Source organism: Gymnogyps californianus, chromosome 20, assembly GCF_018139145.2.
Source record: "Gymnogyps californianus isolate 813 chromosome 20, ASM1813914v2, whole genome shotgun sequence".
Classification (NCBI taxonomy): domain Eukaryota; kingdom Metazoa; phylum Chordata; class Aves; order Accipitriformes; family Cathartidae; genus Gymnogyps; species Gymnogyps californianus.
Window position 1 is genome coordinate 13,021,923 of NC_059490.1, and position 17,030 is coordinate 13,038,952.

A 17,030-nucleotide genomic window follows, 5' to 3' on the forward strand; every position below is an offset into this window, starting at 1 on the left:
CAATACTTAGGTCTATAGTATCATCATGTACTTCACGGAATAAATTTAGAAGGGAAAAAAAGAAATTTTTTCTTCTTTCTATAGTTTCCTGTCTTAAATTTGCTAAAAACTTTGTTTATAAGCATTTTAATAATACCTGAAATCAATAGGTATTTTCAGTTTTTTAAATTTGTAAGTGCAACAGTTGTTACTGAACAAATAGGATTTTCCCCAGGTTTTTTTCCCCCTCTTGCATCTAAGCCACAGAAAGGTGAGTACATCATCAAAATACTAGATGATTGGAGTATGGGCACCTTTGTAATAAGCTCATTGGCTTAATAATGGAGAGAAGAAGAGATTGTATACTGCAGTTTATTCATTTTTCTGATTAGAGCTTGAAATGTGGGATCTGAACTCAAGATTTTGGCATTGAATTGTTCATTTCAGGCATGCAGGGGAGAAAGTGGCACTTTCCATCCTCATCTGGAACCGGTACAGGATAGAATTCCCATAAACAAAAAACTTTCCAACTTACCTCCTCACCTTGTCTAAGAGCAATGATTCCTGATGGTCTGTTTTTATAGCTTCAGCAGAAATTGTGGGTTTAACAAGGTAATTTGACTTCCATGATGTTTAATCACTCAAGTGTAAATATAGGTTCCTACAGATGATCCTAAATTCAGTCCCCCATGAAAAATGGAGGTAATAACACATTTTTCAGGATGAAAAGAGCTCTTTTTTTTTCAGAAATAAGAAATGCCCTGGAGCAGCTAGAATCCTGTGCCATGGACTCTGGAATTGAAATCAGGTGTTGGTATTTGCTTTTTCTCTCATTTTAGTTCAAGCGCAAGGTAAAGGGATTACAGTTTACCCTCTATTTGTATTTACCTCAGTAAACTACCTTTGAAACTGGATATAATTGTGGGGGACAGGGGAACATGAAACAAATTTGACAGTTCATTTCTCATTTGTAAGGATGTACAGAACGTATGGGGGAGAAGAGGGAGAGAGAGGCAGGTTTACTGTGACATGCTGGGAGATGGTATACCAGAGATTACAACGTTGAAACGTCATTTACAGATTGCAAACTTTAAAGACAAGGTTATTCTGGGAGGACTGGTGTAGGGCCCAGAATGGCAGTCCTCTCGCAGAACCCCAAGCCTTCTCCATAACTTATTTTTCTATTTGTGGGGGAGGGAAGGGGGCAGTCCACTTACAACTGAATTCATACAAGGAAACTTGAAATTGTACATGTTCTTTCAGTCTATAGTTTTATTAAGTGCATACTTTTAAATATTGTTTGTCAGTGAGAAGGTTCTATCTGGTGACAAATGTTTATATTTCTTATGGCTGCCTTGTAAAGATTCAAAAATGTACAATAATGAATTTCTTAATATGAAATAAGGAGTAAGATTTCTACAACTGGTATAGATTTTGATGTGAGCTGGTTTTTAAAATCTTATAACAGATTAGTCACTTAAATAAAACCTTCCTTGCCTTTAAGCAAACAGCGTCACTGATTTTTCTTACCAGTGATGTGGGAAGTATTAGATCATCATTGTACATGGTCCTAGTAGCCAGTGGAAACAGTATAAATAGAGGCTATTTAATAGATCTGACTATCTGAAATAATACTTAGATTGGAGATGACTTTTGACAAAACTCCAACCCTCCTTCCTTTTGAAAAGTCATATAAGAAAATACTTCAGTAATGAGACACCATCTTTGTGAAAGCTTTATAGAACTAGTTCCAATACATGCAAAGAATAACTTCAAGCTACTATTCCATATAGAAACGTGGTTAAAAAAAACAACCAACAAACAGAACCGCAACACAAAACTACATCAAGAAATAACACAAGCTAAAGCTCTCAGTCATCTGAAAGCCTGGAAGTCAGGGTTGTTTTCATGTTTCCAGGCCTCATTAACTGTTTCAATATTTTAAAACAATCTAGTTTGACAAGAAAAAAGAAAAATCAGGAGCAAGTTTAAAATCAATACTTACACATAAATCAGAATTGAACATGACTACTTCCCATATTTATACTTAATACCATTAAAATTTTAGTAGTCCCAGTTTTACTAAATTACACGTGCATCTTAAAAATTATCAAGTAGAGCAAAGTTTCCCAAATCAATCTTTTGTTTGAAGGTTCATCTTAGAGTGAATGTAATCTGAGAAGCCTGCACAAAGCTGCTACCATGGATAACAGCCCTGGTGTTGAATTCTAGAAGCTTGAGAAATCTTTGCTTTAGTTTGAAAGACTAAACTTTGTTAAACTGAATCACCTACCAAAAAAGGCTTGTCAAATGAACCTTACTTTTTTAAAAAAGTAATTAGAAGCAAAATACAGGTATCAAATGCTTAGTATACTTCATCAAATAAAATACCTGCACTGTGATATTAGCTAATAACAGTAGTTGTAAGAGGTTACAATAATTGTAGTAACTAATTTCTGTGTATAACTAAAAGACAGATGTTGTAGTACAAAAGCAATGTTTAACTCAACTGCCAAGATACTATTTAAAGCAGCAGCAAGAAATGACATAAAGTTGCTCTGATTTGTCTGGAACCCAGCTACTTAAGATAGGATTAGTTAGGCTAATCTAATAGCAATCCTTAAGGCCATGAATTAGAGTCCTAATGAGGCTCCTCTCTTGTGGCATGAGTGACTCCACAGAAACCTGTTGCCTTGGAATGGCAGTTGTGGTCAGAACTCAAACAAGCCACTACTGTTTCATTAACTTCCAGTTAAACGTGATGCTTAACTTTTGGGTTGTTCGTATACAGAAAAAAATTGTTAGGCTTTCAAAATAATGGACCAGTACTTTTAGTATGCAAAGTACTCATACTAAAACTCATGGCAATTGGATACCAGTCTAAATACTACTATTACCTATGATCACCCTTCATAAGTCTGCGGCCCTTGCTCTGGCCATTCCTACTGGTCAGTTCAACATAAGTTTCAAAGTACTTACTGCCTTATGAAAGTCACATTCAAGATGGTCCCTCATCTCAGCAGGAGATAATACACTGTGGTACAATTTTGATTCTCCTGTTCGCTTGAAAAGAGAAAGCAAGGGAAGTCCTGAGCTGCTTTGTCAAGAAAGGTTATAAAATGGCTTGTTCAGTGTATAGAGTGCACCCGTTCAAGTGCTACACAGAGCTCTCCTTTATATATGCTCATAAACTAACAATAGTTACAGTCATCTCTGTCTAGGTACCAAGTGCTCGATGGAGTTTCTTTGCTCGCCTTCCGATAGCTTGAGAAAGTTTCTGAGATCGATGCGCAGACTTTAAGTTTTGTGCCATTAGATAGTAGTAGTTTGATATTGCGTGTTGCCTGCAGAAGAACAAGACTGCTGTTAGCAGCATGAAGTCAGTAAGGTTAATTAACTGGTTGTCACACAAATTGCTGGAAAACTGTTAGATGGGAGCAAGGAAGAGGCCTGGGACCTGTACACTTTCACTGTATAACAGTTCTAAACACTAGCAAGAAAATATTTTGTTACCTTCAGTGAGCATAAATGGCAGTACACAAATTAAGTACTGCAATACTTTAACTAGCAACAGGAGCATTTCTTGTGATATAATCTAATTCATTAAAATGAAAAACATTAGAACAATACATGGAGCTGGCAACTATAAACAGTTTGAGATCAAGGTTTGTTTCATCATGGAAAAGATGAAAAGGGAGCTGTAACACTAAAACTCACAGCAGTTGGATACCAGAACAGAAAGTCTCATGCAAGCCTGCAAGAGCACCTCCAAAAAAGTTTATTTCACAATTATTCCAGTAGGCAACCTACAAACCAGCCAGTGACAGAGCACATTGTATGCATCTACACATGCAGAACTGGACCAAATTGCTTAGTGGAAGTAGTACACATCACTGTTTAAAGCTTCAGTCAAGCATTTGAAACTGCTCTTATTTTTCCTGAGAAGTTACAGCAATCAACATCTTACACCTATCTTTGCTGCTAAAATAGGACATAGTATTCTGGATGTAACTTTCACAAAAGGAACACTTCCCATATAATGGGTGAAGATATTAATGTCACAATACAAATCTCAGTGAAGGTAAGAGAGGCATTTACCTGGTAATGGTTCAATGAATTGAAACTAGAAGTGATGTTTAGAAACTTACAGCAAAGAATTCCTGTTCCCATCCATTTAGGTACAATTGCTGTGTTTAAAAATGCCAGCAGTACAGGTATCAACTGCTGTTACTGTGATAGCATCGTCTCAACTGCTAAGACAATGCTAGGGATGGAAAAGAAAGGCTGTAAAATTAGACAGCTCAGGGTAATAGTTTGTTCTGTCATGCTTTGTGATCTTCATTAGTATCAGTGACAACTGAGGTTGAGTGACAAAGACATTAGTACCAGTAGTTTTCTGGTCTGGGGTGAAAAAAGCTGCTGTTGGCATAGAAGCCCAGCTTTAGGGTTCATTGCGAACCCACAAGGTTTCGCTAATCCGCAGTGTGGAGGTGAAGTTTTACAACTGCACAATGATCTGCTGTAGCAGAGACAGCCACAGTGAATATGAGGGAAGAACCCTGTGGTTCCACATAATAATACTTCAATGAGCCTTTCTCTCTCCAAACAGCAGGTTTTCTCCCCACAGATGCATGCAGGTATAGACAAGGTAAGTGAACAACTACTTTACCTGGTTGATACTATCTTCAGTTACGAATGAGAGAAACTGTCATATCACTAACAGATGGGAGAATATTAGGAGTGAGATTTAGTGAACTTTCAATGGATATGATCATTAACTTAATACAAGATTTAACCTATAGTTATCTAGAAATGGTCCCATTGGTAAAAATTGAATTTTTGGAATTATGTAGGATTTTAAGCCCTTATGTCTTTGTAGATAAAAGTACTTAATGCTAAGCCCTCTCTAGAGGATTTTAGGTGCTTGACTTTTAATTATTGAATGCTTGACATAGTGTTCTAAGATCAAGTGGTCTAAGAGGGGAAGAGGTTTAGGGAATTGCCCTGTGACAAGACTTCTGGCCTTTAGTTTTTACTGTCTTAATGTCTAATTCAGAATGACATAACCTTTACAAACACAGCAGCCTACCACCTCATGGATTAACCAAAGTGTTGCATAAGAGGCTTCTGCATCCTCTAAATATTTGAGTTATGGGTACCATGGACTATTGGTTAACATAATGCTACCTAATAAAAGGTTCTTAGAAACGTGCAGGCACCAATGACAGTGTCAGTGCAATGGGATTTCCCCCGCTTCCCCCAGCCTGGATTGACACCTCTTTAGACAGAGGCAGGGAGGTACTGTTCTCACACAAGGTCGAAGGGAGGCTCTTGCTGGGAAAAATCTGACTTCCACAGCAAGAAACCTGAAGACAAGGAGAGCATTTGACAGGTTTTAGAAGCTGCAAGTCCCACTGCAGATTTAATCTGCACAGGTATCTTGAAGAAAGAAAGGCTCTGCTACATTACAGCTGAGAAAGTTATGCAACTATTCCTTATCCTGAGTTACAGGGATCACTCAGCCTGCAACTGGCAGTGTCCGAGTGGGAGGTTGTCCTGGTTTCGGCTGGGATAGAGTTCATTTTCTTCCTAGTAGCTGGTATAGTGCTGTGTTTTGGATTTAGTAGGAGAATAATGTTGATAACACACTGACGTTTTTAGTTGTTGCTAAGTAGTGCTTATCCTAAGTCAAGGATTTTTCAGCTTCTCATGCCCAGCCAGCAAGAAGGCTGGAGGGGCACAAGAAGTTGGGAAGGGACACAGCCAGGACAGCTGACCCAAACTGGCCAAAGGGATATTCCATGCCATATGATGTCATGCCCAGTATATAAACTGGGGGGAAAGCTGGCTGGGGACCACTGCTCAGGAACTAACTGGGCATTGGTTGGCGAGTGGTCCCAGTGAAAATTTCATGCTCACCATTTTTTTTTTCCTAGTTTCCAATGAGAATTTCCTAAGCATTTTGCATTGTGCATCACTTGTTTTGTATATTCAAATTCTTTTAGTATTATTATTATTACCATTATTATTATTTTCTTCCTTTTCTGTCCTATTAAACTGTCTTTATCTCAACCCACGAGTTTTACTTTTTTTCCCAATTCTCTCCCCCATCCCACTGGGTGGAGAGAGCGAGCAAGCAAGCAGCTGTGTGGTGCTTAGTTGCTGGCTGGGGTTAAGCCATGACAGAGGTAACCTGTTGCTAAAAGTTGAGGGACAGTTAGCAGTATTTACCTCTCCTCTTGCACAATGGCATCATCAAATGCCTGGGAGATATGCTTCAATTGGCAAATCCCTGAGGAGACCAGCTCCAACTCGCAGTCAAACTCTCTGCAAACAGAACAGTCATTACTAAAGATCACACAGGACAGACTGACTAGGTGACACTACTCAAGCCTATCCCTGCAGTAACAACTCTAGTTACCTCCAGACTTTACCCAGAGAAGTTAAGGGCTGTAGCAATCATGCTCTTAATTCCACTGACCAACTGCTTCACATCTCCATTCATCCCCAAGGCAGCTATCTTCCAATTCAAACACTGGGTTCAGATTCACAAGGCTTGGATTCAGCTTCTATCTTTGACATTTCTCATGTGACTTTGACCAAAACAAAAACCTATGTGTGCATTATGAAGTACTTCCCTAGCTCACAACCCTTTATCTAATTTGTATTAAATCTTTGAGGCAAACAAGAGCTCAGCATAAGCGGAGCTATTCCAGGTATCTTTGCAATACAAATAGCAACTTTGGAAAAGTTAGAGCTAAGTAGGAGTGAGATGCATTGAGAGCATTTTTCTTTACCAGAAAGGCATCAGCAAAGAACTCAGGTATGTCTCTAGTGTCTGATGGGGACTGGTGCTGAGAAACATGGTGTAAACTTACCCAGTGGGAGACTGATTTTTAAAAAGTTCTTGTCACAGCACAAAATTAAGTTTCATGTTTCAGCTTTATGCAGTGCTCAGTCCCTGTCTATACAGGGACCTGTAACTACTTTCTTAACTGTTTGAACAGCACACCCTTTCAGGGGAATAGGATAGCAACCTTCATATCTTGCCTTTCACCTTACAAGATATTCTAATCACAGTAATAATTTAAAAACGGAATAAAGTTTACAAAAGGATGTGGCTTACATCTTTCTGCTGGCAGGAGCAGGTGATGAATAAGGGCTCTTCAGTGCTGCTGCTCTTCTTGATCTCCGGAGAGAGACAGCATCTTTACCAAGCCAGGATGAGAAACTCTTCCATTCTCTATGTTCTGACACCCTTGTTGGCCTAAGCAAGGCTCTTTGGCTGGATCTTGGGGTGCCTTTGGAACTGGCTGCTGGAGTAACACTCTTCTTATGGCAAGGGGTTCGAGGTGTAGTACTTCTTTTCTTGGTAGAACTGGTTGCACAGCTTCTGCTCATAGATTCAGCTGGAAAGGTCACCAGCGAGTGTACTGGGCTTTGGCAAGACTTCTGTATTTTCTGAAAGAAGCGTTAGACAGACATGTCTAAATGAACTCAATTAGCCTAGAGTTTGGAACCAGAAAGACATGGAACATTTGAGCTGAATCCCTAGCTTTCATTCTCATATCAGGTTTAGTCTAGCATGAATGCTTCTTAACCCTCTGTACCCATTTGCATTGGAGGAGTCATTTGCTCCCCCAATCCTTGGAACTTGTCAAGGACTTCAGCAGACATTGGAACAGAGCTCCTGCTGCTCTTATGCAGGAAAGAGCCAGGCTCCCTAACATATAATTGGTGCGGTTAAAATCAGAGGTCTCCACCAAAGGGAAGTGCAAGCTTGAGTTTGCTACCCTGCTACCATCTAGTGGTTTTTGTCAGTCCAGATTTAGATTGACTATAATGAAGAACATGCTAATAAGTAGTATGGGTACAGGAAAAGGAATTAAAAAAAAAAAAAATCCAAAGTGCTACACATTTCTCAGAAACAATTCTTTGCAAGCAATGGCAGTCTCTACCCACCTTCCTCCTTGTGAAGGCTGCTCTGCCATACATGATGAAATACAGTAGGGGAAAAGCATTTATTTAGTAACAAAAGTTTTGATGAAACTACATCTCATATTTCTTTTCACCTTCCTCCCTGTTCTGCCAGATCCATAATTTGCCTGTCTATACTTTAGCAAGGATATTAAAGATTTTACTAGTTAGTAGCTATGAGACAAGCATTATGGTGTGCAAGTGCGTGGGATAGACTCTCTGGAATACAGCATTCTGTACACAGTCCAGAAATCTTAGTACTGAAGTTGAAGCAAAAACTAAACTCTATCCACACTCCACTGCAAAGGCAAAGTACCTGGGACACTGTTCCAAAAGCATTTTTTGCTGTTCTTTTAATAGTCTGAAGAGTTTGACACTTCTGTCTTGCTTCTAGACTTTCCCAAGTTGGGGTCTTCTGAAAATTCAGCTCTACTTGCTTTAATGGTACTCGCTTCCTTAGGGACATGCGGATGGTATTGAAAGAACTCAAAGAAGCCCTTCTCTTGAATTTGTCAGGTACAGGGCTCTCATTCTCATCGAAGTCAGCTAGGAGCTGGTGTTTCCGCCAGGCCATTGTTGCCTTGACATTTTGGAGCACAGATACCATCTTGTTCCAGTTCTTGGTCAACCTTATCTCTAAAACAATCAGAATGAGAGCAAGAATTAGACAGAGCAAGGTACAGAGCAGTGTGAAAAAGGAGAAATGGAAATTGTTATACAATATATTTAGTTACATTTGCCTGAAACAACAAAATCAGAGCTGAGCAGACTTTTACTTGGAGGCTTGAAGGAGATCAGCATCGATTCCTACAGCTATTTAGGTCTGTGCATGTCCATGAAGAAGTCTTATACTGCATTTCCAGCATTGGACATCAGACCTGGTAAGCTGCGAGACTCAAGCTTGTGAGGTAGAATGCACTGTAACTGCAAGTTTCTTGTTGGTGTCTCAGACTAAGGTCTCATATCCCAAATTTTTGCCTTCGTTAATCAAAACAGCGTTCCACTGCCAGACAAGTTCACACAGCTGCTGTTGTCTCCTGCCTGAGTTACTAGCTGAAGGCTCACGCTTAAGTCACAGTTATGATTGGGGATACATAAGTCCTGAAACGGACAGGATTGTTACTGGCAGAAGACATTGGTGGGAAGGGCTAAAATGCCTGTTATCTATATGATATATGACAACTTAAACATATATATGTATATAGTTTAAATTCTTCATTTTAACTAGCTATCAAGCTAGGATACCGCTAGCTAATTACTTCTAAAAAGCAATTGAAATGCAAATACATTTTAGCAATCGGAATTGAGAGTGAATGAATTTTACCAATACTTCATTGCAGATTACTGTTAATAAAAAAAGCTGGGAGGTCTCTACCATCATTATACCACATATTAGGAAAGCCTGTTGATATTCCTTACTATCTCTGATCTCCCAAATTGTCTCCATGTCTCACAAGTGTCCTTACTTGTGTCAGAAAGCAATAAGGCTTATTGAAATCTTTTAATCCTGAAGGTGTTTGGGATATTAACACCTTTAATGCATTCCTGCATGTGGCAACAAGGAAAGGCTAGTAATCGGGCAACCAGTCAGCTCTCTTACTAGCTCACAGCTTATCCAGCTTCCTTTTGATAAACTGCTAACTACTGTTGATTAATTTGTGCTAGAAAATATTACTCGGGTGAAACATCCAGAGGGGAGTAGCTACCGTCCCAGGGTTACGTTTATCCGTTATCAAACTGGCACTGCACAATACAGCGCGGTGCTCCAGTTCATCTGGAACCCACGGCAAAGACTACAGGCAGCTTCTACGCCAGGCACCTCAGATATTCCTGTCGCGGTAACGCGACTGTGCCCCTGGAGCTCATCCAAGCAGTTCACGCTGCTCGGGCAGGACTTGGCTCTCGTGGCTGGCATTCCCCGTGCTCCCTACTGACAGCCGCGGCCAGAACCGCCCGTACAGCTGCGGCCCGTACAGCACCGGCTCTGCACCGCGGGAGCTGACACGGCGGCACAGGGCGAGCCCAGCCGACGCCGTTATTTCGCCCGCCAGGGACGGCTGAAACAAGTGCGAAAGGCGACGCCAAGGCCGGAGGAGACCGCCGGAGGAGGCCGGCTCAGGCCCCTCGCACGGCCAGGAAACGCGGGCCGCGGCCGGAGCGCCCCGGCAGCTGCTCGGGGCCGTACTCACAGCGACGGACGGGACGGGCGCCGACCTGCCGCCACACAACGGGAGCCGCCGCGCGCCTCCGCCGCCGCGTTTGAACGGCGCACCGCGCGCCCCGGCTCCCCGGATTGGCGCCGCTGCCGCGGCCCGCCCCCATTGGCTGCGCCCCTCGCACGCGCGGCGGCCGTTACGCGGCTCGGCGCCTGCGCACCAGCCGCGGCTGCCCCGCCGGGGGAGCGGGGACGGGGGTGCCGCGGGGCGGGCCGCGGCCGGCCGGCGCCGGCGGGCGGGGCGGCGAGCATGGGGGGCGAGGATGGGGGGCGAGGCGGGGGAGGCGGCGGTGTGTGTCCCGAGCAGTCGCAGGTGCTGTAGAGACGCAGATGGCGACTCTGCCCGAGCTCGGCAGCTCTGCTGCCCGCGCCCCGCGGGTTTGCGCCTTGGCGGACCTGTGGCCTAGAGATGCACGTCAGCAGGAATAGCAAAAGGATTCAGAGGCTAGGCTGCCCACTTGGGTATGCAAGCCACGGCGCCTCTTCTGGTAATTAATTATGAGCCGACTTCTTAGAAGGTTTTTGTTTGCTTTTTCTCCGCCGGCTTCTGCAGCTCTTGCTGGAGGAGAGAGCTGGTGTAACTGCACAGTGTTGTACTGGAAACCATCTGGGATGTCCTCCGTAGCAAAGCAGGCAGCAAAGAAAGGCCAAGTGCAGAGAATGTGGTTTGTGTTGGGGTTGGGGTTGAGGTTTTTTTTGTTTTATTTTGTTTGGCGGGTTTTTTTTAATTGTACCCTAGAGGAAAACAAGACATGCAAAGCATTTATCTTTAAAATATTTCTACCTGAAAAATCTCTCTGGAAGAGCTGTAGCAGCTTGTGGTTTTTTCCAAAGGTTTGGTTTGGTGTCCCCCCCCATCGAGTTAAACTCAGAGCTGACAGCTGAGACAGCTTCATAGCTAAGACTTGTCTTAGCACCATGGGGAAGCCAGAAGCCAACCCAAGTAACACTGCAGGGTGCCTCTTGGCTTATAAACACACCTTCTATAAGTTCCTAAGAGCTATGGTTTAAAAAAAGTTCCACGTGTTGGTGTTTGTACCCCTTTGCATTCACACACTATAATATGGGTGAGTATAGCTCAATAAATATCCCTTATTAATAGATGCATTTGTATGTATTACAGCCGTATATGCTGTTCTGCTTTCCTCTGCCCATTGGCTTTATGGCTTCCAGATAGTTGCAGATGTGTTATGCTTCTTCCCCTGCCCCCCATCTCCATAGGGAAAGTTTCAGGCTCTTCTCACTAGCAAACTGAAGCTTGAGCCACCATATTTTAAGACTTGGCTTGGATCTTTGTCTGGACAGGCAAAATGCGGTCATTCATCTAAAGACCTTCTAAATGACTGACAGTTCTGCAAAACAGAGTTCTTGGGGGGAGATGGGGGCACTAAATACAAGAGGTGGAGTCAGGTGGTAATCAGATCCACATGCTCAGTTTCTAAGGGTTATCTTGAGAGCTGGGGGTTTGGATCGGTGTTTTGGATGGGAAGGGGGAGAGGGGGAATCCCTAGGAATAGACACGGTGCTAATTGAACAGACAGCACATACAGGCAGAGAGATAATGTGTGACAGAAGAACTGTAGGCCAAAAGAGAAGCAGCAGGCTGAAGCTGAACTGGGCAGTCAGCCTGTCCTTTCATGCCTGTTTATAAAATTAAAATAGAAATATCTGAGCCTTTGTAGTTGTAAACAGACTCTCAGGGGTATGCATGTTTTCTTCATCTTCTTATGGTGCCTCTGTTGTTTCCATCCATTTCGACTTTGTTAACCAACAGAACAGCACGCGCAAAGGAGGAAAGGTAGATTGTTTGGAAATTGGCATCACGTACTTTTGAGTTGCATCTTCTTGTAGTCCTGTCAGCCAATAAGCCTTGATTTTGGGGTAGACCATAAGAAAGTATCGCTAGATGTTTTTCCAGTTTCATCCTCAAGAGCTAAGGAGTGATTTACCAAGTGGACACGGTAAGACGTATGCACTACAGAGGTGGGAAGTAAATACATTCTGAATTTTTGCCTCTCTGCAAAGCTACTAATGGAACACTAGCTTTCCATGCCCTTTGGCTGTTCGCAGAGCCAACTAATAGCCTGATCTGGAAAAGGCCTCATGAAAACGAGCACCTAACAAACAGGCCAGTGGGATGTAGTTTGCATTTCACAGCTGAAGTTTGCAATTCATAGCTGAAAGAGGATGCATCACTTCCCCTCTTGGCTGTTTATTGCGCAGCCGCTTGATCCATTTATCTGGTCGGTGAAAAGTGACAAGACAAGACATACAGCCTGCACCTGGCTTGTAGATTGTGGCCTGTATTTCTCACTTCCTAAGGGACTACCAAACAAGTCTGCTTTTCCTTTTCCCTGTCTTCACCTTAGCCCAAATGACTTGGCTCAAGTAGGCATTGTTCACTGTTTGCCCTTGCATAAATAAATTCAGTTGCCATGACATCACAAACGTTACCTCTTTGCTCCATGGCAATGGCTGAACTTTGTGGAGGGAGGGGTGGGAGGCAGAGAAAACAAATCTTGAACTCTGGAGGGAGACTATGAGAGCTGGAAAAGTGTGCAGGGAGCTGAATACTTACACAGTCCAGCCTTGAGAGTGGAACTGGTAACTTCTTGCATTGTGGTTGTTTACTTATGTGTTTTACCATTACCCAGCTGGTCTTCTGACTCGCCAGCGTTCTCCCTGTCCATTGGAGCACAATGACTGAACATCCTGCTCGAACTGAGTAATGGAACAGCTTATCTTGCTTATTACTCTCAACAGGGATTGTACCTTAATCTACTGGCTCAGGTGATTCTCATGGAACAGTACCCCAGAAGGATAAGAAAAGTAATTTGCACTGGTTTTGTGCCGACAGTACTGTTCAAATGTGTATAGCCCAAAGCACTGGGTACTTTTAGTTGCGAGGCATCAGGCCACAAACTGTTATCAATCACAGCTGATGCTAACCAAAGGTTTCTAGAGGCTGTGGCTGCTCTATCAGCAGTTGATACCATTTCACTGTTTAGCTAGACTGAAGGCCAGAAAGTTGAAAGATGTGTCTGTGCTTGTACTGTGATTGTTCTTCATTGCTTTTTTCTTTTGATTTAGGTTAGACTATAGTTTAGACCCAAGAGCTTGTTTGACCCTGACTGCTTGAGTACAGAGGCAAAGAAAGGATTGTTGTTTTTGAATGTGAAGAAGCAAACTTTCATCCATTTGCTTGGAAGCCTATTCTGTTGGGAATGGCAAGAAATCTACCCACAGCCTTCTTCATTTAGGTTTGGCTCAACACCCAGAAGAGAAGTGAAAAACTGTCTCCTCAATGGAGGATGACGGTGAACCTGAGCAGAGCTCCTGGGCTCATCTACCTGATGTCTGTCTGAGGCATGTCTTCCATTGGTTAGACGACAGGGATAGGTCTCAGGCTGCCTTGGTCTGTAAGAAATGGAGTTGGGCCATGTACTCGGGATCCCTCTGGAGAAGCAGAACCATCACATTCTACGGCCGACCATCAAGGGCACACTCATTGGAGTTTCAAAGTGCACTGTGGTATGTCAAGAAATTTGGCAAGTATTTGGAGCACCTTGAGATCAAGTTATCGAATCCTTACAATACTGCCTTTACCCAAAAATTTCAAGTGACTATGAGAGGTCTTCTTTCACACCTGGGTAAGCGTAACAGTCGCCTAGTATCCCTGAGCATCAAGTACCTGGAATTAGACCGCTTGATCTGGAAAAATGTGGTCAGGGCTCAGTTTATCAAGAACTTGGCTACCTTCCTGAAAAGAATGAGCAAACAGCTTGATTATTTCAACCTAAAAGGAGCAAGAGTAACCTTGGAAGAAGGCTGTGAGCTTCTGAATTCTCTGAGCTGCTTGACAAATAAAAGCTTTATATCTGAAATCAATATTGAGGATTTCTTCCATCTCCACCTTCCTGTCTACAGCAGCACCTTGTTCCACCAAACTATGTCCAAGTTCCACAGCCTGGTCATCCTGACTTTCAATTATAACTGCATCTCTGATGAACTGCTGGACATCCTGCGGGAGCACAGCGCTCATTCCCTGTGCACCTTGAATATCAAATGTCATATCCATGACCCTCATGGGCAAGTGGTCTGGGGAATGTCGTGGGCAAACTTGGCTAAGGCAGCCCCAAAACTGAACGTAAACTTCTTCTTTGAAAGAGTCATGAAGCATGATCACCTAGCCAGAATCCTGCTAGCGGAGATCCCAGTCAGGAGCATCAGTCTACGGAGCTGCTATTTCAGTGACCCAGAGTGGACAATGAGACCTACCCTCACCAACCTCCTCCCAGCCTACTGGCATGTTCTGCAGGTAAGGGAAACAATAGTGACATCTTAGTGCAGTATCACAAAGCTAAGCAATCGTGTAGGCTTTCTGCATAACAGTAGTCATCAATAGGCATTCCCGACTGCTTCAGTTTTATATAGAGAGGGTAATTTTCATAAGTGAGCCATTCCAGTGTTCCACGTATAGTATAGTTCAGGTAATTACCCTTGTCCAGTTACAATCCCCATTATGCTAGTCTTCGCTGTCAGGCTGATGTCAGGTTGCCCTCATAAAAAACTAAAACACCCGAAATACTGGTGGTTGTAATGTCAGCTGTGAGCAAAAAGAACCTTTCAGGCAGGAAAACGTCATTTTTGTAAGAAAGCTTTAGGCTTATTCTGGTTAGACACCTCATTTTTAGTAACTGATAACATTCTTATCCTTTCAGATTTTTCTGAACCCCACCCTTTTGCAGGGAAATCTGCATATGAGGGAAATAGTCTGTACACCTTGTTTGCTTACAGAGCTGTAACCTGCATCAACCTACACTGATGGTTTTGCTCCATTTTGGCAATGCACAAATGTCTTACAGGACATGTAAATTAACTGGTGCCCACGTCAAAGCACTTTGGTGTCACCAAGGATGTGTCACCAAAGGTGTGCAACAGCTGACCCATGTAAATGAGCATCAGGTCTTTGCATGCCTGAGGGAAGCACACAGCCTTATACCTGATGGTTGCTGACAACTTTGATTTCTGTTGCATTGCAGAGTTTCCAATAAACATCAGAGATCTGTAAAGCTTTCTAGAAATTGTCTTCTGATCTGCTCTCGTATCTGGGATAATTTCCAATATGCCAAATAAGATCATGGCATGAGCTGTGGGTGTAGCGTCTTCTAATGGTAGTAGAAGTTGTCTCTCTGAGAATGGTATGTAATGCACAAGGGACTCCCCCATCTTAACAGGACAGTGGAGATCACTGTAGCATATACTGTTGTCATAATACAAAACTGATTCTCTGCTAATGTCAAGGTACAAAATTGATCTGCTGACAGTCACTTCTGTTGGTAAAATTGGGAAGCTCTTGTTTATTGAATTCTAGTTACTGTGCTCACAAGCTTTGTTCAGTAGCACTAACAATGTTCATTCTTTTTCAAGAAATTAACACTTGAATTAAACAATGACCATGAGCTGCTGGACGATGAGCTGCTACAGCTCATCTTATCATGCAAGAGGTTGTTATTTCTGAAAGTCTGGGCATTTCTAAGTGTCACCTTTATGGAGAGGCTGCTACAAAACCGTGCAGAAAGGAAATGCATTTTGACTACCATAAAGGTAAGACTTTGTGCTTCAAAACTCCCATTCCCTTCCTCTCTCCAATACCCAGAGAAAGGTGAGGTCCCCATGCCTACAGAAAGGTCACTTACGGAAATGTTAAAATAACTACCTTCCCTATATTGTGTTTTAGCATTATAACGAGCCTGAGAACCACTCACAGAAATGGGGCTTTCCAACCTACTTGGCAATATACAGAATACTATAGAAGTTTAATAACAAGCCCCAACAATTCTACAAGTCCTTCCTAGACTGGGGTTTCCTCTGTCATCTCTAGTTCAAGCTAGGGATTCTCAGTCACCTCCCAGGCTCAGTGCTTACGTCTATGCTTAAATTGAGGCAGGTGGGTTGAATCCCACGAAACTGCAAAAAGATATAAACACATCTCACTCTTTAGGGATGCTGTGTTGAACTGGGGCCAGATGACAACTGTACCTAGTGTAAACCATGCTGTCATGCTACTTTGCGTGCTAGATTCTGAATTCAGTAGATCCTCCCAGATCCGTGCAGATCCCAGGGATGCATCAGTTCTGGGGGTAAAAGGAACCTTTCTCTTCCCAAAAATTTTTTGGCAGGAGATGATGTTTGCAGAGTGAAAACAGAGTATAACCTCAAGATTTTACTCAAACCCAAGGAATTTGGCTTCTCTAGATTCCTCATTAGTCACAGAGGCTTCTTGTTGTCACGAGCTTTAATGGGCTGAGCCTGCTCCATGTATCTGAGAGACATGACTGTCATTCATGCATACAGGTCAGGATTTACACAGCCCGACAAGAGAGCAGTGAGGAGGATCGGCTGTTGTGTGATATTTACAGGAAGTTCAAATACCTGATTGACTCAGAGCTTAATTATTTTGTCATCACCTACCCAATGGTGTAAACCACAGCGGGAGAGAAGAACACCCAGTGACATCTGCAAGCAAAGAACGGATCCTTTGGGGGGCATTAGTAAGGGATTTGAATCTTGACAGCAGTGCCTCTGAAAGGGAAATACCATTACAGCAAGAGAGAGGCAACGGACAATTTTACACTTCATCCATTAAAATGTTGGACTTTGGAACCGGCCTTCTATGTCTCCAGCATCATTTATTCTTGCCCTTGCTTTGTTTTACCTCGCCAGAACCAAAGGAAGCAGTGAGACCTTTTCCACCCTTACAGGCATCTCTAGTAAAAATAACGCCCTCCTCTTTTTTCAGCACTTCTCATTGTAGAGCTTCGAACACCTTACCAATGAAGCCCATCTCGTTGTTTCC

The 17,030-nt window shown here is 42.8% G+C and overlaps 2 protein-coding genes across 4 annotated transcripts; one reads left to right on the plus strand and one right to left on the minus strand.

Annotated features, from left to right (window-relative positions):
- Positions 1-1,231: 1,231 nt before the first annotated feature.
- Positions 1,232-8,563, minus strand: PIMREG (PICALM interacting mitotic regulator). Of its 2 annotated transcripts, XM_050908730.1 has the most exons (5): positions 8,273-8,563; positions 7,106-7,440; positions 6,211-6,306; positions 4,649-4,695; positions 3,268-3,323 (listed from the first exon to the last, which is right to left on the minus strand). In XM_050908730.1, the coding sequence occupies exons 1-4, from the start codon at positions 8,561-8,563 to the stop codon at positions 4,665-4,667; spliced, it is 753 nt and encodes a 250-aa protein (XP_050764687.1). In that variant the 3' UTR covers positions 3,268-3,323; positions 4,649-4,664. The 2 variants fall into 2 exon arrangements, with proteins under 2 accessions (XP_050764686.1, XP_050764687.1); XM_050908729.1 differs by lacking the exon at positions 4,649-4,695 and having other exon boundaries at positions 1,232-3,323.
- Positions 8,564-10,590: 2,027 nt separating this feature from the next.
- FBXO39 (F-box protein 39) lies at positions 10,591-16,836 on the plus strand. Of its 2 annotated transcripts, none has more exons than XM_050908858.1 (4): positions 10,591-10,659; positions 13,262-14,489; positions 15,602-15,778; positions 16,529-16,836. In XM_050908858.1, exons 2-4 carry the CDS (start codon positions 13,476-13,478, stop codon positions 16,655-16,657), a joined length of 1,320 nt encoding a protein of 439 aa, XP_050764815.1. In that variant the 5' UTR covers positions 10,591-10,659; positions 13,262-13,475; the 3' UTR covers positions 16,658-16,836. The 2 variants fall into 2 exon arrangements, with proteins under 2 accessions (XP_050764815.1, XP_050764814.1); XM_050908857.1 differs by lacking the exon at positions 10,591-10,659 and adding an exon at positions 11,199-11,238.
- The last annotated feature ends 194 nt before the right edge of the window (positions 16,837-17,030 follow it).